Genomic DNA, 26,030 nt, shown 5'->3' with positions numbered 1-26,030 from the left:
AATACTTAAATCTGAATATTTACTTCAATGAAAAAAAAAAAAAAAAAGAAAAAGACAGAGAGCATCGGGATGCAGAGTTTGTGCAATGCAGGAACTTCATGGTCAGAGAACTGGAGCACTGGGTACATCTGGGTCAGTGTCTCTGCTTCACCTGCCTCTTGGTGTGCCAGGGAACTCTGGAGAAGTGCTGCAAACCCCTTGAACTCTGCTGCACGTGGGAGTGTGGAGGAAGGACCAAGGATCTTGGAGAATCACCCCGGGTAACTCCTGTTGCAGAAGAGAAATACAAATATGGGATGGGGCTTTAAGTTCACCCTCAGTCCATTTACCACCAACAAGCACCCACTTGGTCTGAGCTGACAGACCTGAGAGGTGATGGGGTGGAAGTCAGAACTCGTGAGCTCAGGTAAAGAGTTCTAGGAGGGGGCACTAATTAATTGAGGAGTTCTCACTATGGGCACAGCACTTCCTCCAGGGATCCAAAGGAGACTCATCACCTCCTGGCCATTGCTGCCCTGCTGATGAGGAGGAAGGCAGTGGGGAGGCTTTTGCAGTGTGAAATGCATTGAAAGCCATTGAGGGACACACTCCAACAGAGACTGCTCCCTACCACTAAAAGGCAACCAGAGCTTTTCCACCCTGGTAGTCAAAGAGTATTTGTTTCTTCCAACATGGCAGAGGGAAAAGAAGAACACAACAGAGAAGAACATTACCAAAATTATCAGCCCTTCTTGGAGCCCCCTCACAGCTTGCTTAGTTAATGTGTAAAACATGGCACAGCTTCTGGAGAGAAGCTCTTGTTCCCCTCAGCAGCCCAAACCTCTCCATTTGCCATGTGACAAAGGTGATGTCAGCACCCAGACCCGGCCACCCAAGAGCTTTCCAAATGCAACAGCCACATCTCTGCTCAAGGGAGAGCTGGAGACGTGGGATCTGTTCAGAGGGGCTGGGCAGGACGGGTGACACCTGCAGTTGCCATCTGTATATCCTTACTGGTCTCACAGTGGGGTCCTTCCCAGCCGTGGCACTCACACCGGTAGCTCCCAGGCCCAAGGATGCACACGCCCTGGTTCATGCAGGGGTTGGGTTTGCACAGGTTCACAGGGCTTTTTGCTTCTGTAACCAACACAAGCAGAACAGGAAGCTCAGACACATCTAAAGTGTTAATAGCCAGGACTCCCACCCATCAGGAATACTGCAATAACAGCAGCTATATATCCCAGGCATTAAAAAATGTAATCTAGGGGTAATGAGATGGGAAAATCATATTATCATGGAAGAGGGTGCAAGCTGACAACCCTGTCTTGACACAAAAGACAAGCTCCTCTGCATTTTACCTAGAGAAAAAAAAGGAGAATGGCATTGAAGAGTGATGTTGCATTAGGCTGAATGTTAAAGGAAAGCAAAATGGAGCATCTTTAGAGCTCTGGACTGAACATGAGCACCTCGAAAGCCCCCAGACCCAGACAATACCAATGCAGAGCCCTGCTCCAAGCAGTCTACAACTCCACACACCACTGGAGTTCAGACCCCATTTTGCCCTGGGGAGGACCCAAGTTTACATCAGAGAGGAGCAAAGACAAGAAGTGAGCTGAGAAGCAGGGATGGCACAAATGGGAAACAAGCACAAGAAAAACTTACGAGCTTTCTTCTAGGAGGTTTGAGAGAAAAGCCTGCAACCATGGCCCAAGCTGTTATTAGTCCTATTCTTGTGAGATATGTGACAGATTTCCCAACCCACTTAACACACCAGAGCCCAGCTGTCAGCAGGGCTGGCAGTGTTTCATGCTGCCTTGCTGTGAATACTATAGGCTAAGTAGCAGCACCCCAGAGGAATTGCTTCCAGTCTGCTGGCAGCTCCACTGCAGCCTCGGTAAGAGTGTCAAATTCCTCTGCTGAACAGCTCCATGGTGTAGAGTCTGTACCTCTAGCCTTGCCTTTTGCTCCACAGTAGAAAAAAGCACAGAAAGACACCTTTTCCATGGTGCTCTGCTCATCCACATGCCATGTGTCCACCACTTACCCTCTAGGTCGCTGTTGGGGGGAATCATACTATGCCCACCAGACATTTCTCTGAACTCAAGCCTACTGCTAACACAGTATCATCTTAAAAAAGCTTCTTGCACTTCAGGGATTATACCTTTTGAGGTTTGTATTTCCCTTAATCAGATTCATACATATATTTTAACGTTTGGGATCTTTTCTGCTAGAGCCTCAGTAATTTTCTTACGGTCTCCTTTCAGCTGAGCCTCAATACAGTATTTCAGGTGTCCAGAGGCAGAGTCTGGTTTTCACATATTTTTACCATGAGTCATAAACTTTTCAAAGCCCTTTCACAGACAATGATTCTGTTATTGTGCCTTGAGCTTGGAGCAGAAGACTGAATGAAGGGCTTATCTTTACATCACCCTTGGTCCCAGCCTATCTAGTACAAACAGTGATTACCTGCCCACAAAATGAAAGCAGCAATTCAGTCTCAGGAAATGATGTGCTATTACCCCAAATCACTGAACCTTGCCATCTCTTTCCCCTTCATCCCTGGTGTTGTAGTTAATTTCATGGTACAGTAAATTGTTTTTATAATAACAGAGCTAAAAATACCACTGCAATAAGAGCACATTGAAAAGCTCCAGGTACAAACCATCTCCAGAGCCTGCTGCCAGGAGACTGGCTCCTTACCCTAGAGAGGTTCTTTCTTACCCTGAAAGAGAAACAGGCATGCCCAGAGATGAAAAGGATCTTTGATCGTGCTAAAGGTCAACAGGCTGCTGCTTTTGATCTTACAAAAGGGTTAAAACATAACAAAAGCAAATAGGTAGATGTTAAACCTGGACTATTTTGAATGAGAAACAAGGCATGGCATTTTAACTAGGAGGACCTTTGCCACCACAAATGTCTGCAAATCAGGGCTGCTGTCCCTTCTGAGAAGCTGATTTCTATCAAAACTGGGCACCCATGCTCAGCACACAAGTGTTTCCAAATGAGCATCAGATTCAAATTTTCCCAGTTGGGGACCGGCCCTCAAGACTTGAAGCTTTGAAGCTGAACTGGGGTTTTGGGGCTTTTTTTTTGGTGGTGGTGGTGGGTTTTTTTCAACATGAATATTTGAAAATCCTGCCCTCTTGTACACTTTCAAGTTAAGGATTTGATCCTGCAAATTAATTGTTCACAAGATTTCAGAAGGCTTCAATTTCATAGTTTACAGGCTTCAAAATGGATAGATTCCTAAAATTTAGGATTAAGCCCTGTACAACACAAAATCATGAGAAGCTACACCACAACATGAGTAGCAAGACACTAAGGAGGAAAAGGGAGAGATGGTTTCAGGCTCACTTCATGACCACTTGGGCACAAAGCTGTTGAACAAGAAACTTCACTCAAGGACCAACACTGCTGGCTGCAGGAACATGTCCCCTCAAGGGGTAAGTACCATGCAGGGACTACAGGAGCCCACAGCAATGCCTACAGGTTTAAAGCAGCATCAGAAAATGAGCAAACTTATTTTTCTTTCAGGACAGGTAGAACCTAGACCTGCCAGGGCCAGAAAGAAAGTCAGTCACACTAAGCCCTGTCTCACCCACTGGACTGAATCTTAAAATTGATTCATATTCCTATAGGAATGCTTTGGACAATCACCACATATTTATGCCATAGTTTTTCCATCAGTAAAAAGCAAAAGATAACATCAACCTCACTTTCTAAAGAATCAGAAAACCTACGATACCAGCTGCAGAAGAAAGTCCCTGCTATATTTGCTTTAAAAAGTTTACCACCAGCTCATGGCCACAGTGTGAAGAGCAAGGAAAGGATGTTCTCACCTTCACAGATCCTTTCAATGATAAGGTCTTGATAATGCTGCAGGTCTTCAAAGGAGGAGATATGGACCAGGTAGTTGGGAGACCCAGCAACCCTCAGCAGCATGTCCCTCTGTGCCTCCCCAACCACAACCACAAACACCAAGATGCCATTGTCCCTCAGCTGCTGAGCTGGGCCAGCTGCATCCTCCATGCCCCCTCCATTTGTGAGCACCACCACTGCCTTGTTGACACCAGGTCTTGCTCCCTTCTGCACTGTCATCACGTCACCATAAATATGCAGCAAGGCACTGCCAGCAGAGGCTGAGTCCCCAAAGAAAGGCACTTGGTCGATGGCTTGGAGGAGAGCTGAATTGCTTGTGTGGGTGTCCAAAGCAAACACAGTGTGAGCTTTGCTGCCATAGACCACGAGGGCAATTTGGGTGACATCCCGGTTGATGCTGAAGTGCAAAAAGCTGCTCCTGACAAAGTCCCTCAGCTGCAGAAAATTGTCCACGCCAACTCCACCCGAGGCATCCACAGCAAATGCCAAATCAAGAGACTGGGCCTGGCAGCCTGGATAAAAAAATGCAAACATGGTATTTTTCAGGGTATATACATATTCCTTTCTGCCAAAAAAAAAAAACCAAACCAAACCACAGAAACAAGGAGGGGAGATAGTGGGCAAAATTCATCACTCCTGATCACTGGCTGTGGAGGCTGATCTATGACCCTTTCCCACCAATAGATAGAGAGCCATCATGAAAAGCAATATTGGGAAGTTACTCCCTAGATCTGTGACTAACTCAAACAAAAGGAGGATTCATCCTTCTGTCCTTCCCTTCTCCCCACTGAGGTTCAGAAGGACCTTCGTACGGTTCGACAAACTCATCCCTCAATGCCCATGTCCCAGCCTTACCTTCAGGCTTGTCCACACTGCAGATTCTTCTCTGCAGCTCTGGGATCCTGTTGAACAGGTCCTGGGGGTCCGAGTAGACAATTGTCTGCTTTGGGTTGCCAGTAACCTCAGTCAGCTCTGCTCTCAGGAAGCTGCTGCCCACACCGATCAAGAAGAGATCTCGGTCCCTTGCGTATTTGGCAGCCTCTGCCACGGGATCCTGAGACTTGGAGTCAGTGAGCAAGACAACCACACGTGGCAGATCCTCCTGCACATCCTCAAAGGCTGGGGTGCTCCTAAAACCATGCTGTGCAACGTACTGCAGGGCTCTGCCCGTCAGGGTTCCTCCTCCACCGAAATTCAAAGCATCGATGCTCTTCATGAGACTGAACGCATCCTTGTGCTGGCCCACTTCAATGGGTATCCTGACATCATCATCATACTGGGCCACCCCCACACTGCTGGGTGAGTTCTGGCCCATCACTGCTTGGAGGAACCTCTTGAGGAATGCTTTGTAACGCAGGAACCCTTCCAGTGTCACCCCCGCTGAGCTGTCCATCAGGAAAAGGAGATCCACACTGCACTCCAGGCTCAGCTTTGGTGCTGCAAAGGCAGACAGCAGTTTGTCATGTGCAGGGCAAAAAGAGAAAAGCAAGCAGGGCAGCTGATCTGGGGGCCTGTTGGAAGCTCTGTGTTGTGGGGAAGGGATGTTGTGTCCAGTAACCCTAATGGTTTGCCAGATACGGCGTGAGCTGGAGCACAACTGGAATGCACTTTATTTCAATTGGATGCCACCTAAGCCTTTAGACACAGGAAATATCTATGGGAGTATGAGGGGGATTCCTGGACTTTTGCAGGGCAAATTTCAAATCAGAAATGACAACTTCAGTGCCTTAGTACTCTGGGGAAAACACTCCTAGTTTCAGTGTAATGGGGAGAAAGGAGAGAGTCCAAGCACCAGACCCTCATCTGTAACACCCTGAGACAACACCCTTAGAGCGGGATTTTTGATTCTGGCAGAAGTACTAAGCATTTTGTGAAGATCAGGATCTTCTTGGGTTTCTTATATTGAACCCTCAAAATCAAGAGTCCTTCCTGGACCCATGTGTGCAGGGAGGGGACCAACATTCATAACCATCTCTCCCAGTTTCTCTGTTCTTCTGCTCAGGTGGCAACCTGCATTTGGAAACAAAGGCAGCCATACCAGGGTTAGATTGTCAGTGTTGGTGCTCTTCATGTCTACAAGGTTTTTGAGCAGCCAGCCCAAAGCACTGGGCCTGACACAGTCATAAACCAGCACCAAAGAAAACTCAGCCTGCCAAAGCCCAAGGGCAGCAGCCCAGCCCCAGCTGTCCCCACGGCCATGCAACCCACCCCACAAAGGCAGGACACATCCAAGAAGGAAGGAGAGAGAGCACAGGCTCACACCTACCACAGTGGATGTCTCCTCCATATCCCACAGGGCAGAGGCAGTGGTATTTTTCCAGTCCTTCTGGGACACATGTGCCCCCATTCTGGCATGGCTGGGAGTCACAAGGGTCTAAAGAGGACCAGGGAAAGGAAAGACAGGGAGTCAGCAAGAACTTCCCCTTCCCATCCTGTGCCAGCCTGAGCATGGGGACAAAGGGACAAACCTCTGCCTGTCTTGCTGCAGTTTGAGCTAATGCAGGGCCATGTGCACCCTCACTCATCGCCATGGCAATTTAATTTTGGGATGGCTCTCTGACAGGCAGTGGTGAAAAGAGCAAACCAGACTGTGACCTCACTTTTCACTTGCTTTGGATTAAATACAGAATTCCTAAAGCTTGTGCAGCCCTTCCAGATTTACTCCAGCAATGAAGGGATCAGGGATCTGTTCTGCTGCCTGGACAATGTTGTTACTGACCAAGAAAATAAAGCCACTGTCATCTGAGCCAGCACAGGATGAGGTTAAGGGCAGAACTCAAGGACCACAGCTACTCTGACAGTCACAACAACAGGCTGGCAATCAGCAAGTGTCAGGTTCCCTGTTAAACTGATGATGCTCATGGTACCAAGTGAATGAGTGGAGCCATCTCACTGCATGCTCCCCTAGGTGGAGAGCTGTGACCCTCCACAGGCTCTGGGAAGCAGGGCAGACTCTGTCCCAGGCACACCAACAGGTGAGAATTAACTGGCTCCTCAAGGGGAAGGAGAAATTACTGGGAGGTATTTTAATCCTAAAGATCTCTGCTCATAGATATCCATGAGACAAAAAAAAAAAAACAACAAAACCAACTTCTTGCTAAGGATAACAATCTCTCACTCAGAACAAAAAAAAATGTCTAGAAGTGAGAGTCACCCCCCATATTTCCATATTTTTATTCCTTACCTTTCCTGCTTTGTAAACAAAATTTTAAAGGCTAAATCCTACCTGGACAAACAGTTCGGAAGCATCTGGATGGGTGTTTTACCACGACTCTCTTCCATCTGAAACAGGAAGAATAAACCTATCATAAATTTAAAGATAAAAAGGTATCTTTGAGGTTGGTTGACCTTACTGTGTTTTAAATGGAACACATTTTCCTTTGAAAAGGCAAGTTTTCAAAGCAAGTATTTCAAAAGAAAATGTCCATTCTGAGTGGGGAGGCAAAAAAAATCCACATCCTTTCATCAAAGATGCTGTTTTGTTTTTGAATTCTACTTTAACATTTTATGTTTAAAACTCCAAATGATGAAATTTTTTACTTACTAGAGAAGAGGTTTTAAACTTTTTGCTCTAAATTCAAATGAAATAAAAATTCTACAGCAGCAAGAATTTCTCAGTCAATATTAATACTGGTCTCTAATTTCTCCAGCTGTAACAACTAGAGGACAAGCAAGGTTAAGACAGGGAAGAAATCCTCAGTCCACAACTGTGTATCCCAGTGGGATTTTTCAACTTACTCCATCCTTTTCTTGACCTAAGGTGATATGAAAAACAAGCATGTATTTGCCACGTGTAAGAAGGCAGCAAACACTGATTCCTGACAATGAGATGATTTCTGCTTTAAACTTTCATCCTTTTTAGTCAGTTTTCTATTCCTCCAATATCTGTAGCTTCATCATGCCACTGATCTTTTAATGCTCTACACTAGGGTTGCTCAAACTCTTGGCAAATGTGGCCAAAGCCATTGCTTTTTGGGATGTGGTAAGCAGGCCACGGGCTGCTCCGTTTTCCCATTTTTGTTGGTTCTGAGGTGAAAGTATCTGGAAATGCTCACAGCCATCAGGACATGTCTGAAACAGTCCCTACAACCATCCCCCAGTATATCAATTTAGCAGGCCACTGATGTATAGCCCACATCTGGGGTGATTTTCAAACATTAATCTGACAGCCTGGTATTAAAACACCCACATAAAGCACCTCTTCAAAAGCAAACCAATCCATCCCTACCAATTGCTGTGCACCATCACTCAGCTCTTTCCATCAGCAAAGAGAGCACAAAGCTGCCTTTCCTTTCACAGCTCATTTTTAAAGCATTTCTCCCACTGTACTGACTGCTGTGACAATATTATTTGAAGGATCTGACATGCTTTATTGGTTTGCAGCTCCAGTCCCCTCTCTCTGGGCCAGAGGACGTTTCCCTCATGCAGCTCACTGCCATCAACCTGACAATGCAGCTCTTTGTGTGCACCCACTTTTTTGGCACTGGGGGATATATTCTGCCAGTGACAGGAGCCTCTTCATAGGAAAGTCTTCCCAAGGCCCTCAGGGAAGCCAAGCAAAGGAAAAGGGGCTTCTCTGAAAGGAATAAAGCCTGAGCTGACAAAAACAGAACTAGGGGCAACACAGGGAGCCAGACCTAGAAACCTTTAGCAGCAGAGTCAAGTACAGAGATATCATTTCAGGGCAGCTCAGTTCAACAGGTAGGAAACTAATCCCAATTCCATTTATAATAGTCATGGCACCCCTGGGCTAATCATCTTCATCTTCTGCCTCTTTGTCTCAGCTCCTCCTCTTACCCTTCCTTGGCTTCTCAGATCAGTCAATGGTCAGAGGAAGGAAAGCCTCTTCCCAGGTTTAGAGACCATGTTTGCATCAGTCTTCTGAGGGATCTTCATCCCAGTAAAGCATCAAGGGCAGATAAAAGCTTCATTACTGCATCTCTCATATTCTCTCAGCCCCAACTCACTTTCAGAGATGTGGGTGCCCAGCTCACCTGTAGAAAGGGCACAGAGAGGCATGCACAACATTTGGCTGCTTTGAGCCTTTCCAACACACATGGTTCCCAGCCAGCTCTTTCACAGTCTCCAGGGTTCTGAGTTCACAAGGGTGGGATTCAACTTTGCAGCCTGTAGCAAAGAACAAATAGAAACTCGGATCAATTGGCTGAAGAGAGGAAGTCTATGTGGGTGGAGAACTATTTTGAAATGGATTACTCTTCCTCGTCTACCTGCTAACAGCAGACCAGACAGTGCTTCAAAGAGCCTCTGTGACACCCCAGAAGAAAAATTTTCTGTAGACAAGCTCACCAGCCTACCCCACTTTCTGGGGTGCTCATTATTCAGCCTCCTTTGCTTTGCTATAAAACTTGCAATACTGAATTCAAGGTTCAATGAGAATGTTTCAGCCCCTCTAGTGCCTTCATCATTCATGTATTTGATTTTCTTCTACTTCTGGCTCACTCTAAATCTATCTTTTCTATCTCTTGTGAGCCTCTTGCAGCCTTCCCTTAGCACACAGCCAAGTCCCTTAGAAGATTTAATGCAACAGTGTTTATCCCTCTGTCCCCTGTGACAGAAGCAAGGGTCATTACTCTCCTTCTCAGAGGTGAACAGAGACATGGACAGATTTAGAATCATGTAGCTTGCAGCTATTTGGAGAGGTGGTTGTCAAGCACAACACCAAGTCTGGCCACCAGAAGGTGGCTACCATGCAGTGCAGCACCTGCTAATTCCTGACACTGCCTCATCTTCCTCACACAGTGACATGGTCCAAGCTCAAAGGACATGAAGGAAAATGCTCAAAGGCATGAAGGACACAGGACACAGGTTACCTGGGGCAGTGGTGCTGCAGACAGAGGCAGTGAGGGTGCTGTACAGGCCATTGGCAGCATCCTCAGCATCTCCAGCAAAGAGCACGTGCTGCTCGGTGGGCTCGCTCGCCAGCACGTGCAGCTCCTCCCACCTGCCAAGCAAGAAAAGGGGGATCAACCCCTTGTGTCACATTCCCAAATAATTCAGTATCAAAAGCACAGCAAGGAGAGAGCTGATGCAAAACTCTGTAAACTAGTTTTCAACATCCTGGTATGTTTAGATTCAGGTAGTAGCAGAGCTTCTACTCAGTGAACTTACTTCACCAGCTCTGGTCCTCCTTCTACACCAGCCACCACATCAGTGTTTCCTCCATGCCTGTGTTATCCCACAAAATCCCCTTTTCAAACAATCATAGAATCATAGGAAGAGACCTTCAAGATCATCAACCATAATCCAACTACCACAGCTACTAACCCATATTCTGAAGTGCCACATCTAAACAATTCTTGAACATCTCCAGGGATGGTGACTCCACCACCTCCCCCATCAGCCCATTCCACTGCCTCACCATTCTTTCAGTAAAGGAATTTTTCCTAATATCTAACCCAAACCTGCCCTGGAACAACTTAATCCCATTTCCACCCATCCTATCACTAGTTATTTGAAAGAAGAGACCAACACCAGCCTTTCTACAACTTCCCTTCAGGTAGGGTTTTTCTCTTTCCAAAACTCATATCTAGCACAAGATCTTCCTCCTCTCACTAGGACTTGTTATTTGGCTAGCTGGGCCTCTGTGAAAAGTTTCCTACCTTGGAAACTTGATTCCCACTGCAAAAACCATGATGTGTCTCTCCTTCACCTGCATTGCAGGCATTGTGGTGCTGCCCTGGGACTTCCCATCTGAAATGATGATCAGGACTTCAGGGACACTGGAGTTTCTGCCACCAGGGAATCCTTTCCGGAGGATGTATTTCAGAGCCCGAGCTGTCTCTGTCCTCCCACCTCTGGAAACAAGGGAGATAAAATTAAAAATAACAGAAATCAAAGTTCTTTCCCTGATATTGAATTTATGACTTGATTTGCAAGCTTCCACCTCTTGTAGTGGGAAACCCAGCATATATCTGCCTGATGCCACAGAACACACCCAGAGATGTCTAATCTTGCCATTTTGTCATCTTCTTACCCACAGTTTCCATCTAACCACCCTCATCTTCCTCCTCTCCAACCCAGAGTAGTCTCTAGAAAACTTTTAACACACAGAGTGTTCCTGCAATCAGAGCAGGAACCAGAGCTCTCAGATATTTGAGTTTTATTTCTATCTTCAACAATGTCTCAACTGCTTCTGTTCTACCACCTGAAAATTAACGTTACTTTTTTAAAACTTGTGTGGAAAAGCTGTTTTATTACAACCTTTTGTATTCCAGTCAGAAACACAGTGGGCTAAATGAATGAAGACCAGCATCTTGAAGTGTTTTTCTTTCTCTTGATATATAAATTTGTTACAAATTCTTATCCATCCCTTTTCATGCACAGGACCTTCTGCTCTTCTTATATCCTGAGCTAAGGCAGGGAGCTGTGTTTGGAACTGAGAGCCTGGAGCCCAGCAGTGTGCAGAGTGCTCTTGCCTATATCTCCTTGGCTGCTCTTCAGGTTAATTTGATCTTCTACAAGGAGTCATTTGACCAGCCTATAGTAAAGCTCCTGAAAATACAAATGCTGAAAGTTTCTTAATGTATCCCCAGAAACTCAGAAGGACTAAACACAGGTCATGCATTTTTCAGAGCTTCACCAGGACTTTTTGTGAGGAAAACCACTTGATGCTCCAGTTGTCTAAACCCATGCTAAAGTCAAATAAAAGAAATATCCTCATCTGCTGGTTGTGCTGGCATGTGCTGGTATGATAGGGAAGGTGCACCAGCCACTGATGTTCACACAAGCTGTCAAACTGTATTCCTCACTTCTCATTTTGGAGACCTACCTCAATATTTTGACAGCCCTTGAATTATGCCCTGGAGAAGGAAACATTTCTGCTGTAGAAAGTGATCAGTTCAGTACTCAGCTGTCCTCCCAGTAGCAAAGTACTAAACCCACTCAAGGACTCACATGCCAAAGGGGGCACATTCCAAAAGTGACATAAATCAGGAGGTAAAATGGGCTCTGCTAAATGTTAGGGAATGGCAGACACCAAGCTGTGCAATAACTCCCATGCAAAAGCAAATCTGAATGCAATTTTAGCAGAAAATAAGCTACAGCTTTTCCAGAGAACAGCTTCAGTCAAAGATACTTTAGAAATCCTGAGCCTCATTTCTTGTGAGATTATTAAAGAGTGAGATTTTTACCTCCTTCACCTGAAAGCCTGACTGCCCTGCTGAGCCCACAGGTACTGGAGCTGGCTGTGGGAGAGCTGTGCTGCACATCAGCACAAAGTCCAAGGAGGGAAAGGGAGGTCCCTCTGGCAACCAAGAGAAGAGCATCCAGCCCCCCAGAGCTATGGCCAGTGTCTGCAGAGCACTTGGGTCTCTTTGTGACCCTACTGGATGTGAACTGGAGTACTGAAAATAAATAATACTGAATAGGAATTAAAAAAAAAATACTGGAAGGAATAAAAATGGGGAGCACTATGCTTATACAGAGGCCCAGGAAGGGAAGGAAAAGGTGAGGTTGATTTTATGGGCTCCACCTCTGCTTTAGTTGTTATTTCTTGCTGGTGACCTCCATGGGGCAGGGATTATTCTCCTCTGCTTTCAAGACTTAACTTTAAATGACTGTTATAGATGCTTACTGAAGACTGGGCTCCATGTTCTATGTTCCATGAAACGTCATCAAAATGTCAGGCTGGCAGTGGGAATGGTTGTTGTGAGCCAAACACAGAGGCTTTATTTAAGTAAATGCCATGGGTAACCTAAGAGGAGATTGGAGGTGGTCATCTCAGCAGCTGTCAGACACTTCAGTGAAAAGTGTTGTGTAAAGAAAATATACTGTGCATAGTCAGGCTGATGTCTAAATTTTGATGAACTCATTAAGATGCATACATGTGAGCCCTGAGGATTAGAAAAAGTTAATAAAGAGTCTTTGCACCAAAGCCCATGAAATTCCATTTCTTATTGACTTCAATTTGGGGGTTTCCTGGTTTTTGACACAGATGATGTATGTTTATTAATCCAATAAGGATTTTCTTAAGTCAAAGGAGATGTGGACTTTACCTGATGCTTTTCCTCAGGAGTAACACTACAAAGGTTTCTCTGCTGTTGCCAGCCATAAAGTATTGAAAGAAACTGGTAAGAAACTTTGGATATCACCATCAAATTGGATTGAAATTGGCCACTGAACTCATAAGCTATTTGGAAGAGATTTACAGAGAGACTGACAGTCTCCAAATAAATTACAAAAGCTTTGCTTTGGTCTGGTGCTGCTGCCTTCCAAGTGCTCACTGCCCCATGCCCAGAGCTGAAGCTGGAAAACATCTCACTGGCTTAAGGTTCATCAGAAGCTCATCCAGGAGCCTCTTAACTGAGATGTTAAACACCCTTTTTTTTTTTTTTTCAGAAGCCAACTGGAATCCATCTGTAACTATTTTATCTACTTTGAAATGTCAGCTTTTCATTTAAACTAGATGAACCAGCCAAGCACAAGGTCATTATTTCTGTTTGATCTGTCAGCATCCATGTGTTGTCATCAAGGAACTCCAGTGCCAGACACCAAACACTGTTTCACTTTCTCTGCTCTCACAGACTTTTAAGCAACAGCCAAAGAGGAGGAGTGTGTCTTATTTTCTGGTCAGCTTTTCCTGTAACATTACACAAGAGGTGCTCTTGACTTGATAAACTTGTCAAAAGCAATACCTCAAAACCCAGGCAACTGATCTTGCCTGAAAAAATCAAAAGTGATCACATTTGCTGCAATATGGACATCATGCTGACTGCAGCAGACATCCATGAAAAATGCTGAGCTAACCTTTAGCCTTAATGCAGATCAGCTAAAGAAAGAGTAGACACCCACAGCCACCCTGAGACCTCATCTATCACCAAAACAAGTGTTATTTTGGGGTGGCTGTCAGTTCCTTTGTAGATCCAAATGTATTTCTCAGAGATGAAAAGTTTGGATTTTGAGAGGCTCTAAGGACAGTGCTTCTTTGGGCTCCATTTCCTGAAGTTGTGGGAAAACATCCAAGTCTTCACTTGGAGGAAGAAAAAAAGTTTGTCTGAACACCTGATCCTCTTGAATGCAGCAGATACAGATGCCCAGATATCTAGGGACCAGCAACTTGTTGCAACCTTGCAGGACAAAGAACAAAAAAAATCTAAGATCTGCACTGTCCTGCCCCTGCTCAGCCATGTGAGGACACCCCATGTGCTTTTCCCTGGAAGGATGTAACCTGCCACCTGGCACAAAGAGTAAGAAAAACCTGCCTGAAGAGTCATGGAAAACTCTCCCCTATTGACCACGTTATAGTGAGACACTGCAAACCTTCTCCTCTGTTACCTTTCATTGAGAGGTTGCACGTTTTTAGTAGCCTGTAGATTATGGACCACAGACAGTGCTCATCCACCCCCCTTTCCCTGAGGGCATCATGTTGGTGTACACAGAGCAGAGGTAGAGATGTCTAGACCCCAAAAAACTCCCAGTCCAGAGGTCATCCATAGCCCAGAAAAATAGAGGCACTGTAAAATAAGCTGACCTGAACACAATACTCCTGATTCTCTCTTTCACTTCTTGTTTGGTCAGATATGAATCCAGTGGGAACTCAAGGTGGGGAGTTGAGCTAAACTGTATCATTCCAACACGGACCTAAAAGGAGAGGTTAAGGGTTATGAAAGGTGCCTGTGAGAGTTTTACAAATTTTTCTATTTCCTGATTCAGGAGCAATTTACTGCACCAAGAAAAACACAGTTTTGGATGTTGAGCCACTGGCAATCTAAATGAACTTCAAAGAAAGAACATAAGCCACAGCATTGCCTGTGCAAACTACAAACAAGGTAAGAAAGCTCATCAGCAAAAACCAGGAGTCTCTGCTGCAGTTACAGGCAGATCAAGTTCTATATTTATCCATTCAGAGAAACTATTAGCCTCAAGGACAGTAAGTTTATGAATAACATCTTATATACCAAGCCATTTACACACTGGGCAGGCAATTGCTCCATTACTAAAAGCAGCTCCCTCTGGCACTGAGCACAGTAGGCTACACAAAGCAATTATTTTTCCACTAACACCTCTAAAACCATTTTCTACAGTTCAAAAAGCCTGAAAATACAAACAGACTACATTGCCTCTATCAGGCAATACTTCCAGAATATTTCACTGAAGCCTTACAAGAAGTTTTATGGAACATGACAGCTTCAGACTATTTTCAGTCCAGTCTATGTGAGGATTATGAGAAAGACCAGAGGGAGGCCAGCATTTAAAAAACCAACCCATCGAATCTGCAGATATTAACTGTCCAGTTTCTTTTGCCTAAGCCTGTGCTGCAGATGGTTCCTAGATGCAAATCTCTATTGCCAGTCAATTTAGTAGGAGCCATGAAAAGGAAATACCCATTTATTTAACCTGAGCCCCCTGGCTTCTCCCAAGGGCTCCCATGGGCACTTTGACTCCTTACCTTTACCCACTCCTGTGCTGCGTGGCTGTAACCTGAGATCTGAAGGGTGAAAGAGGTCTCAGATGAGAAAATGGCAGAGGGGAATGATAATCCAAAGGGCCCTGCAACAGGGGCAGAGCAGCACCTTTCAACTCTAGGACCTGGAGTGGTGGTGGTGGTTGGCTTGGAGAAGGTTTTTAGGTGCAGGTCTAAGCATCCCTGCCACAGGAACCAGGAACAAACACCAGGCCTCTCTGGACAACCAGACATGGACCAGGGGTCCTCAAAGCCACAGCAGACCTAGACCCACTTTTTGTTCTGCCTCAGATTCCTCTTCCTGCAACACAGAGACCTCAGCATTCCAAAGACCTGGCATTTATTTGGATAAGCTCTGGCAGGGTATGAAGCACAGCAACCAACCCCACCTGCTCCAAGACCCCTTGGCTAGGGACAGTGTGATGTGGGACTGGATGCACAGCTGGAACCACAGCTGGGTCTGGCTTGCAATCCCCCCAGACATACCCTGGGATGTGTTATTCAGACCCAGAGGTGCCTCAAGGATTACTCCAAGGAACAGGTAAGAACTGAGGGAGCCTGGACTCTAATAGTGCAGCTCCCACCACCCTTCCAGACACACAGCACCCAAAAGTTGACTGGGATTTGAGCCAAGGTCTGGAATGGGAATGGGCAGGAAAGAACTTGGCATAGCCACAGCTATTTATTTTTATTAGTGTGTTTTATGTATTAGTGTGTTTTACACTGGGTATCAGTAATCACCAACTGCCTGGACTCCACCTGGCAGTCCTAGCTCTCCAGTCCTGTGGTCTTCTCTCTGGTGAGCACCAGTATAAACTGCACTGAGCCACTAGCAGGTGGGGAGGACAATGACATCCTGGAGATACCCATATGCCTCAGTATAGACCTGGTGTCTTGCAATGAACTCCTTTCTTTTGGCCCTTTTGGCTTATTTTGAAATAAAGAACTTCAAGGAGAAGCAGAGCAAGCAGGTTCTATCATTTACATCCATACAGAAAGGTGGTTAACTTCCCAGAAACTAATTCTGCAACTTTACACAGAAAACCAGCAAAAAGTTCCAACCATTTTAATCTATGAGTATCCAAACCAAAACAACCATCAGTAAGAAAAAAACCCAAACCATAACCTTTAGATTGTGTCTTTCTCAAGTCTAAATGGCACTGCTTAAATCTACAAAAAATCACAAAGTTTCCTCCAGCCCCACTGCTTCTTTCTGAAGAAATACTCTACCCTTGTGGTAGCTGCAAGGTTGAATTTTGCAGTTTCACTCAGCACGTTCCCACTGCTGCCAAGCTGCTTGAAACTGAAACGAGACATTCCTGACACTCACCCTGTCTGGATGGATGTCCAAGGCATCACAGAGCTTGCCTGCAAAGTGCTTAGACCTTTCAAAGCTTCCTTTGCCAATGCTGTAGGAGCCATCCAAGAGGAAAAGGACATCTAATGGAGCAGAGCACTGCATCACTAGGAGAAAAAGAGATGCACTGTGAAACTACACTTTATAGATCTCACTCTGTGGAAGCAGCCAGCCAGCAGCAGGCATCCCAGCAAATGGAGTTGCTGAGGATGGAGTGGGTGTCCTGGTTTGGGCCAGGATAAAGATGATTTTCTGTCTTGTACTTTTGTTTTCAGCTAAGTCCCTTGTAAGTAGCTGCACTTGCTGAAATTAACAGCAGGTTTCTCACACAGTGTCTGCTTCTAGGACTGATAACACTTGATGTTTATAGTTACTCCTAGAGCCTGGTTTACAGAGCCAAGGACACTGCTCAGCTCTGAGGAACATTTTACCCTCCAGAAGGAGTAAAGAGGTCCCACCTGAAGCCTCCTTTGGGGAGGAACGGACAAGACAGATGCCAGAATTGACCAAACAGAGTATTCCATCCCATACACGTCATACTCCATATAAATCTGAGGGATCACAAAGGTCAAACCCCTTCCTGCTTCCCTTTCTCCTTCTGTCCCTGTTTGCTTCAGCATCCTGGGAGGATCCCGTCCGTTCCTCTGCCTGTGCTCCTGATCCCTGTCAGCCTGAATCTCTGTGTTCCTGCCTCCAGCTCCCGACTGCTGCTGACTCCAGGATTCCAGCCTGGACTTTCCCAGGGCTGCCCTGCAGCCTCAGTGGTGATGTGCAAGTTATTGGAGAGGGAGGGGGGAGGAACATGGTATCAATTTTCCTGTATATTTGACTATATTTTGTAATTTTTCCTATTTCTCGTTACTGTTCCATTAAAGCTGTGTAGTTTAGTTTCCAACCCATAAGTCTCTCTGCCTTATTCTCTCTCCTTTCTTTATCAGGGAGGGGAGGGGGATTATAAAGAGCATCTGTTACTCAGTTTAATTGCCAGGCCAGTGTTAAACCCTGACACTGGGGCAGCTTGGTGTTCACAACCCAAAGCCCACGTTTGCTCCTGCTCTGGTTTGCAGCACTCAGTGTCTGCTCAGCCTCAGCCTGCAATACTTTCAGCTTGGAGTTCAGGTCCCAAGTGAACTCCTGGCTTTAACAGTTGAGTGAAAGCATGAGAACAACCACCCCAATGGCAGCAGCCCCACTCACTGCAGAGAGAGCTGCTCCCCTGGGGAGGAGACACTCAGAGGTGAGAAGTGGGAAAAGGCAGCTGGACCCAGTGGGATCTGCAGCTTCTCCCAGCCCAAGGCATGGACATGGATCTGGGAGTCATTTGGAGTGCATACAGAGTCCCTCTGCCTTTTATCCTGGTTTCAGAGACGTGTCCTTGTAACACCCCTGCCTGCGTGAACCAAGTACGAGATCCTGGGGTGCTTATGTGGCAGTGGAAACCCATAATGTCACTGACAAAAGTAATAAAATTTTAAAAAGGTAGTCTGCTGACTCTGAAGAGATATTTTACACAGGTATTTTAAAGTAACCTCTGCAGCATTTGACCAGCTTCAAGGAAAACAGAATCCTGAACCTCAATACAGGCAAGTACACCAACCTTTTAAGAGTCCTTTTGACCTATGCCCATTTTCTATCCCCTTTATATCATCATCATCTTCATTTTATTACCACTACTTTTTTTCTAAATCACCCCTGCTTGCAAAACTCTGTATTTATAATTGGAGATTTCTGACACTAGATTATGAGGGACTGAAAGTTGTGAAGCATTCTCTTCTGGGTCACTGGGTTTCCTAATAGGGTGATCAGTCCTGCCTGCAGCACTGTGCTGGAGATGAACTGGAGCAGACCATCCCTGCCAGCACTGTCCTGGCTTGTCAGCCTTGCCCTCACTTGAATGTGGAGATACAACCACCCAGCTGCTTGCCTGTAGCCACTGACCAGGGCTGCCTGCCTCAGCATGCAGAGAGCAAACTCCTGTGCCCTCATCCCAGGATCTCATCGTGGAGAAACAGTCTTCAGGTTGCTCTGGAGTGAATTTCAGATCTCCAGATTGCAGCTGCACAGCTGCAGCCATGCAGCTCTCTTAGGGAGATAGGTAAGCAGGATGCCTGCAGCCCACAAAGGGTCCAAGGATGTGCACCAGGGAGAAACATCCAAGTGCAGCACATCAGGATGGGCAGTCTGAGCTGAAGACACAGTGCTATGGGTCAGGGCTGGAAGGCATGCCTGGCACAGGAAAAAATTGTAATTTCTCACCTGACAGACAGACAGTAGAAAATAGCAGCTAGCAGGAGAATGCATACAATTTATAAATAATGGATTGCACATACAACAGGGGAGCTGTAGGGGGACGTGGTCTGCTGGCCAGCCGGGACCCAGTCATCCCCACACACTGCACTGGGGCTGGGGATGAGTTTACAGCCTGAACAAATCAGCCACATGAGAGGTCTAATTGCACATCAAGTCTGTAATTAAGCATGGCTCCTTAAATGGGTATTGCCTGAAACAGGCTCTGAAGGAACAGACAGAAACCACCATCCAATTTGGGAAAAATAGGGTAAGGTTGGCACCCCCAGAAGATCCAGTGAGGGGAAAAGCTGGGGTAGGGCAGATGTGGATACAACCCTTGTGCTTGCCAGAGGATCTTGAGGATTCTACAGACCAAGTGGGGTTCAATAACTAAACAAAATATAAATCAAGGGGGAAAACTAAGAAAGAAGTAATTCAGAAAGTAGATGAGTTGCTTCACAAAACCAACTTACCCTGGCCAGCAGCTGAGACCTTGCTGATCATCTCCCGGTCAGCATGGATTTCCTGCATACCCAACACCAGCAAAACTGTAAGATCAAATAGATAATCATCCACCAACACTAGAAACTGCCTTTAAAAAAACAAAAAAAACAACCCAAAGCATGGAGGCTTTAATCCATAGAAGGAGAAATGCAACTGTGTAGATTTCACACAAAAAATAATCCGGTGACACAGGACATTCATGTATCTATGGAAGGAAATTCCTTCTAGATGGGAAACAGAAAGCATAAAAAATGCCAAGGACCTGGCTCTAGAACATGGGACTCTAGAAGATGACAGTCCCTCTGCTCACCACATACAGGGATGCTGAGCAAGAACAAGATCTTAGGCCAGGCTTAGACTCCAAAGATTACAGTTATAGCACTTGGCAAACATGCACTGGGGAAATTCATGAACTTTCCCATATCAGTTAGATGCTTCACATATAAATCAGTCACATGTGGCTGGATTCTCAGAAAAGCTGTTCCTCCAGGTATTATTTTCTCCCCTTCTGTGTGAAACCGTTTTGGAGGTTTATCCACAAACCCTCTGGAAAGGCCCCAGTTTGGTTCTCATTCCTGGGAATGAAAACTCCATACAGAGACAGAGAAGCATTGAGATAAACACCAGTGCAAGGTGACAACTTTATACATACCTTGGGGAAACAGGAAAATAAAGATGGACTCACATGACAAAAGGCTCATGGTGACCAACCTGGAGCAAAAAAAAAAAAAAAAAAAAAAGAGCAATATTAATATTAATATTAATGCACTTCCTAAAGCCAATTCCTTTACCTGCAGCTAATTTTGTCCTTGTTGGTTTCCTCATGTGATGAGTTCAGAATCATTTGTTCTGAGGGACAAAAGCAACTCCTACCCTGGCAAGAAAGGTAGGAAACAAAAACGTGAAAATGAGGAATGATAGAATGGAGTCTCCCTTTGTACTCACCTCCATTCCTCTCAGAGCTGAAGCAAGCAGGCTTGGCAGGGGAAGAACTGCCCAGCCTCCCCTCTGCTCCTTCCCTCCATGGCCACCAGACCTCTACTCTTCTCCCTCCTTTCACCTCCTTCCTCTTTACTCCACATCCCTCTCAAACCTGAGTCCCAGGGGGTCCTCACTGCCCTCCAGGAGAGCCAAACATGGCTCTTTCCAGGTATCCCTGAACACAGGGCACATCCCCCCAGCCCCCTCATCACTTGGGTCTCTGGCTGAGCTCCTGGGACACAGCTCCTGGCCCATGTCCCATGAGATCTGCCTTGGCCAGAGCTGCTGCCCATCCTCATCACAGGGCTTCAGCAACACTCAGCCAAAAGCTCTTTCATGCCTTACATTTTCTGAGGACTGGGGAGATGTTTTTTATGTATAACTGTCCAGCAAAGCCAACTTTCTGCTCATTTTTCCTTTGAAATCAGCAAGGCTGCCATCACATCATAGGTGGACTTCAGTGACACTTCCAAGCATGCCCAGACTTAGACCAAGCATGTCTAGCAGAGGCCTTGGCTTTCCGTTTAAAACACATGTGTTTATTTTTTCTTCAGATTAAAAGTGCTGGGTGCACTCACCAAGGCAAATCTGACCAGGTTCCTGCTGAGCCTCTCATTCTCTCATTGCAAAAGCAGCTTTTCTTTTTTGTGGCTAAAGACAAGTAAGTGCATTTCTTAATAATCAGCTCTATTAACCATTTATCTTTCCAAGAAAATAGAGAGGGCTTTTTCTCAGGAAATAGTTGTCTCTGCAGCAAATTAGATAAGCAGCCAGGAAGAACTGATGCTTATTAGAGACAAAACAGGCCCATTCCCATCATCCAAGTGCCAATTACTTGAAAGGGAATTTAGTAAACCTCTGGCAAACCTCAGCATCAGAGCAACAGGGGTTAGGAAATGGCTTCCCAGGGTGTTCCATGGGGTCCCTATGCCACCTGTCCCAGTCCAACCTTCCACTGCTGTCACTCTCAGACAGGTTTCTGTGTATTAGCTCCTGCAGGAAGAAACATATTTATCCAGAGGAAGGAGCAAGCAGTTGTTCTTCTGTCTTATTTTGTCATTGGATTTAATGTTCAGTGTTGGCATCTCATTTCCTTAGTTTCCCCAGTCTTTCAGATTGTGTGTCAGTACTCCTGTGTTTCCATAGGTAGGAAGACCCTACTCATAATCCCAGGAGCATATAGGAGTTTGAATTCCCAGACAGTAGGCAAACTTTAATCAACAGAAACTCTTCTTCTGGGCAGGCTTTTCAGAAGAGTAGGTGAGACACCCAAAGGAACAGATATTCCTCCATCTTGTAATAGAGCATCAATCTCTCACCCTTCCCTCTGCCAGGAGAACCTCAACCACCCATTCCAGACACACCTGGTCAGAGAAAGGACCTCTCAAGCCCATGCAGCTGCCTGCACATCATAACCCTCACATCAGACAAAGATCCCTGCAGCAGACCATGCTCAGTTACCTGCACCAGTCCAGAATGAAGAGGGTATTAAAGAAGTGTCATTAGGGATTACAGACACTATGTCTTGTTATCCTTTTGCCATGCCCAGGGGACACTCTTTGTAAGAACTAATTCCAGAGCACACAACACCCAAAGGAGGACAATCCTCTGCTTGCAACCAGATGTGACGACTGTGGAAGGATTTCAGGTTGTTTTCATATAAAAAATTGACAGGTCAAGATGTTTCTACAACTTGATCTTATCTTTGGTTTAACTCCGCTAATTTTCAGGATTAATTCTTTGCCTTTCAACCCATATGGACTCCCTGCAGTGGGAACTAAACTAAAGTGGGAACTTCATCATCACCCACTGCTCATCAGCCCAGGATCAGCTGCAGCAACTTTAGACAGCAGGTTTGCTGGGGGATGGGGTGGTGACTGAAGGACCTTTTCATTCCCACTAAGAATAGTAATTTCACCAGTCTGCATTTGTCAAAACTCCTTGCACAGATTCTGACTTGGTCACATAAGCATGATGAGAACTTTTGCAAAAAAACCCAAAAAAACAACAAAACAATAAAACTTGGTAAGAGTGTAATCATTGGTACCTTCTTGGGAGGAGTGAGACAAGAGGAGAGAGAGGTAGAAGAAAAGTTCTTCTTGACAAGATTTTCCCAACATATCTTTCACCACCTACAAAATATCTGAGCTTGCTTGGTCTAACGACACAGAACCAATCTGTGATCTGAAAACAGAAATCAGCACCACTGGCAACTCTGGTCACCTGGATGTGGAACCAGGTCCAACAGCACAGCTGCACCTACAACAGGTCAAGTTCCCAACTCAGAAAGGTTCCAAAATATACCATGGGCTGGTGTCTCTGTAAGAAAGGGAAATGGGCTTGCATGGGCTAAGCCTGCCTAGCACAAAACACTACCACAAGGTGTTTTCTGTGTGTATCATACAAACATGTGCACACCATGTCCACAGATACCCAAAAATTACGACCATGTGTACTACGTTGGGCCAAATGTTACTCTTGTACTGGGACAAGAAGATACTTAAAGATACTGGTTAGCAGCTTTAACTAATTACCACCTCTTCCCATTTCAAAAGCCTGAAAAAAAAGGCATCTCTAGCTCATTTTTCAAACTGTCCTCTTTTTACTAGAGAGTAGGAGAGAAAGCAGGAAAAATTATGTTGCATATTCATTAAAGCATATCTTTAACAAGCCAAGTGACCTCCTGTCACTGCAGTTCTCTCTGTGGCTGCCATCAGCACTCCCAGTTTGCTGGGGAGGATGTGGCACCAGCTTGCTGAGGGATGCTCACTGCTAGGGGCTTGGCTGATGTTTCAGTGTGAGGAGGGGAAAGAGGAGGCCAATTTTGCCACCCCCTCTTTCAGTCTCCCTTGGCCTGTTTTCCATAATCATAGAATGGTTTAGGTTGGAAGGGACCTTAGAGATCCTCTGCTCCCATCTCCCTGCCATGGGCAGGGATGCCTCTCATCTAGACAAGGTTGCTCAAAGCCTCATCCAACCTGGCCTTGAACACCTCCAGGGAGGGAGCATTCACATCTCTGGGAAATCTGTTCCAGAGTCTCACCACCCTCAGACTCAAGATCTTCTTCCTAAACCTATTCTCCATCAGTTTAAAATCATTTCCCCTTGCCCTACTGCTGGACACTGTTGTGCAAAGACCCTCTCCAGCCTTCCTATAGGTTCCCTTCAGGTACTGGAAGGCAGCTATAATGTCCCCCAGGAGTCTTCTCTTCTTCAGGCTGAACAATCCCAGCTCCCTCACCCTCTCCTCATGGAAGAGGTGCTCCAGCCCCTGGATCATCTTTGTGTCCCTCCTCTGGACTCATTCCAACAAATCTATGTCCTTCTTACAGTGGGGACACCAAAACAGTATTCAAGATGGGTACTAACTTTTACTTTTTCCCAACTTGTCCCAGTTTGGAGGCAGTGAGTCACTCCCAGGTGTTCCCTGTGTCCAACCTGCCTTGGCTGGAGGATGCTAATGGCAGGGTCTGGAACTAAAGAGGGGAAAAAGATTGCAGGGGAATGCTTAACTTCTTTTTTTTTTTTTTTTTTTTCCCCTCTGACTGATAAGCAAAATTTAATTTCCATAAGATGTTCTGCAAACATGGCTTGCTTATTCAACACCCCTCATTCTGCAGTGAGGAACAGTTTTGACAGGCTCTTTCCCTTGTGCAAGAAGGGCTCCTGTACATGAAGAGCCCTTGATCCTGCATCATTGCTCACATGGGGTACTGTCAAAACCAACACACTGGAGATCAGGTCCTGCATGACCCAAAAGTTCCAGAATAAAAGACACTTTTCTAACCCAAGAGCTGGTGCTAAACTTACCATGTAGTTAGTTCTGCCAGAAGTGCTCATGCTACTGACTTTGCCTGTGGCTAAAGCTGCAGGAGCAGCTCCAGGATTGTCTCATCTTTTTTTTCCCTTGCTGGATGCCACATGCAGGACCCCCCACAGCACTTGTTTGAAGCAGCAGGCAGGCAGTGAGGATGCTGAGGGAAAGGCTTTGTGGAGTGGCTGAGAATAGGGGTATTGGGACCTGTAGGAACTTGGTGTTTCAGGATAAACTAACAGCAGAGTAAGAAAATAAATCCATAAACAATATGATTATATTGAGGTTATGAAAAAATGCAGATAACGTGGCCACATCACCCTGCTGGGTACTACTAATTCAAGGTTAGGGGTTCCTGAATTGTCCCCTATTGCTCCCCCACCCCACAGCTGGGCAAATCTGGGAAGGGTACAGCTGGGTGCCTGGCTCAGGGCCTGACCTGCATTGGCTTGCATCAGTCCAGAAACAGCCACATCTGGTGGAACCAGCTACTGATCTACCTAAACCATGAGCAGGTGTGAATGGGTCTCAAAGAATGAAGGGGGAGAGGATGTCACCCCCTGCACCCTTGCAGCAGGCAGCTTTCTTGTGTATAACAAGACATCTCTCTTTTTGGCTATACCACCACATCACACTGATGCTTTTGTCCAAAAGCTTCCCCAAGAGACTGAAGACCTTAGGTTTGTCACTTCATCTTATGAAACAAAAAACCCTCTGTTATTTCACTTGGTGGCACTACAGTTCCTGCATGGACCAGGCTTAGCAGAAGCCCCCACGAAATCATGTTTACAATTTCCAGGTCACATTTTAATGTTTGTTCATATTTTCCCTGGTAACTTGGAAGCTGTCATCTCCCTGTTTCCTTTCCATTCCAGGCCACTGGGGAAAGCATCTTCATCCCTCTTTAATAGACATGGAAACAAAGGTAAAAAGGTGCAGGAACTTGTAGCACACCTGGGAACCAGCCAGCCTCCTCTAACCATTACACCACGTCAGGAAAAGCCACTGCTGAGTGTGCTCAAACACAGGAGCTGCTCTGATATCCTTCAGTGAAGTACAAGTGTATGGGCTCATTACAGAAACCATTCCGTGTCCTCCAGTCCTTGCTTGATAAAGACTCGATGAAGTTGTCTTTGTGTCTCCTGAAGAAAGGTTTTCATTATGAACATGAGGCACAGCCCGCCCGAAATCCTGTCCTGGCAAGTTCAGCACTTTCCCCAGCCACACCCCAAACCTGCTCGAAACAAGGTAATTAAAGCATTGCTGCATCGGCTAGGGCTGATTTTCTGCGTGGTGGGGTTTGTGGGGTTTTTGTTAATTTAGCAACCCATCGTGGCACTCGTTACTCATTACAGTGAGCAAAGTCACCCCTCGTTCCAGCCGAGTCTGTCCCAAGCCCCTTCACCGACCCTCGGTGGCACCGCGGACCCTGCTGCCACCAGGTCTCCTCCCCACCTGGGACGGGACCTCAGCCGAGCAAAGGAGACTCCGGAGTGTCACCTCCCTCCATCCTGACTGCCACACGGGCTCCGAGACGAACGCCGCTCCCTCCCGCTGCCCCCCGGCACCCCTCGTACCCCGCGGAGGGGCCGGGAAGGTTTAACTGAGACCCCCCGAGAGCCGCCCTGGGAAGACTCACCCCATCTCCTGCTCCTCCCGCCCGGTACCACCGGACCCAGACCCGGTGCCTGTCCCGGTGCCTGCCCCGGCTGCTCCTCGCCGCGGCTGCCGGCCTGGGATGGGAGGAGGCGGCGGGGGCAGCCGGAGGAGGAGCCGGGCGGGGGCTGCCCGCCCCCCGGGCACGG

The 26,030-nt window shown here is 46.2% G+C and overlaps 1 protein-coding gene across 2 annotated transcripts; it reads right to left on the bottom strand.

Moving 5' to 3' along the window:
- Positions 1-26,030, bottom strand: VWA2 (von Willebrand factor A domain containing 2). Of its 2 annotated transcripts, XM_071749461.1 has the most exons (14): positions 25,865-26,030; positions 20,083-20,141; positions 19,400-19,474; positions 16,611-16,744; positions 14,348-14,457; positions 10,479-10,673; positions 9,690-9,820; positions 8,853-8,985; positions 7,085-7,140; positions 6,125-6,232; positions 4,714-5,295; positions 3,819-4,370; positions 994-1,116; positions 1-267 (listed from the first exon to the last, which is right to left on the bottom strand). In XM_071749461.1, the coding sequence occupies exons 1-14, from the start codon at positions 25,867-25,869 to the stop codon at positions 134-136; spliced, it is 2,397 nt and encodes a 798-aa protein (XP_071605562.1). In that variant the 5' UTR covers positions 25,870-26,030; the 3' UTR covers positions 1-133. The 2 variants fall into 2 exon arrangements, with proteins under 2 accessions (XP_071605562.1, XP_071605563.1); XM_071749462.1 differs by lacking the exons at positions 16,611-16,744; positions 20,083-20,141; positions 25,865-26,030 and having other exon boundaries at positions 19,400-19,461.

This window comes from Heliangelus exortis, chromosome 7 (assembly GCF_036169615.1).
Source record: "Heliangelus exortis chromosome 7, bHelExo1.hap1, whole genome shotgun sequence".
Lineage (NCBI taxonomy): Eukaryota > Metazoa > Chordata > Aves > Apodiformes > Trochilidae > Heliangelus > Heliangelus exortis.
Note: the sequence above shows the minus strand (reverse complement) of the source record. Positions and strands in the feature narration are given on the sequence as shown.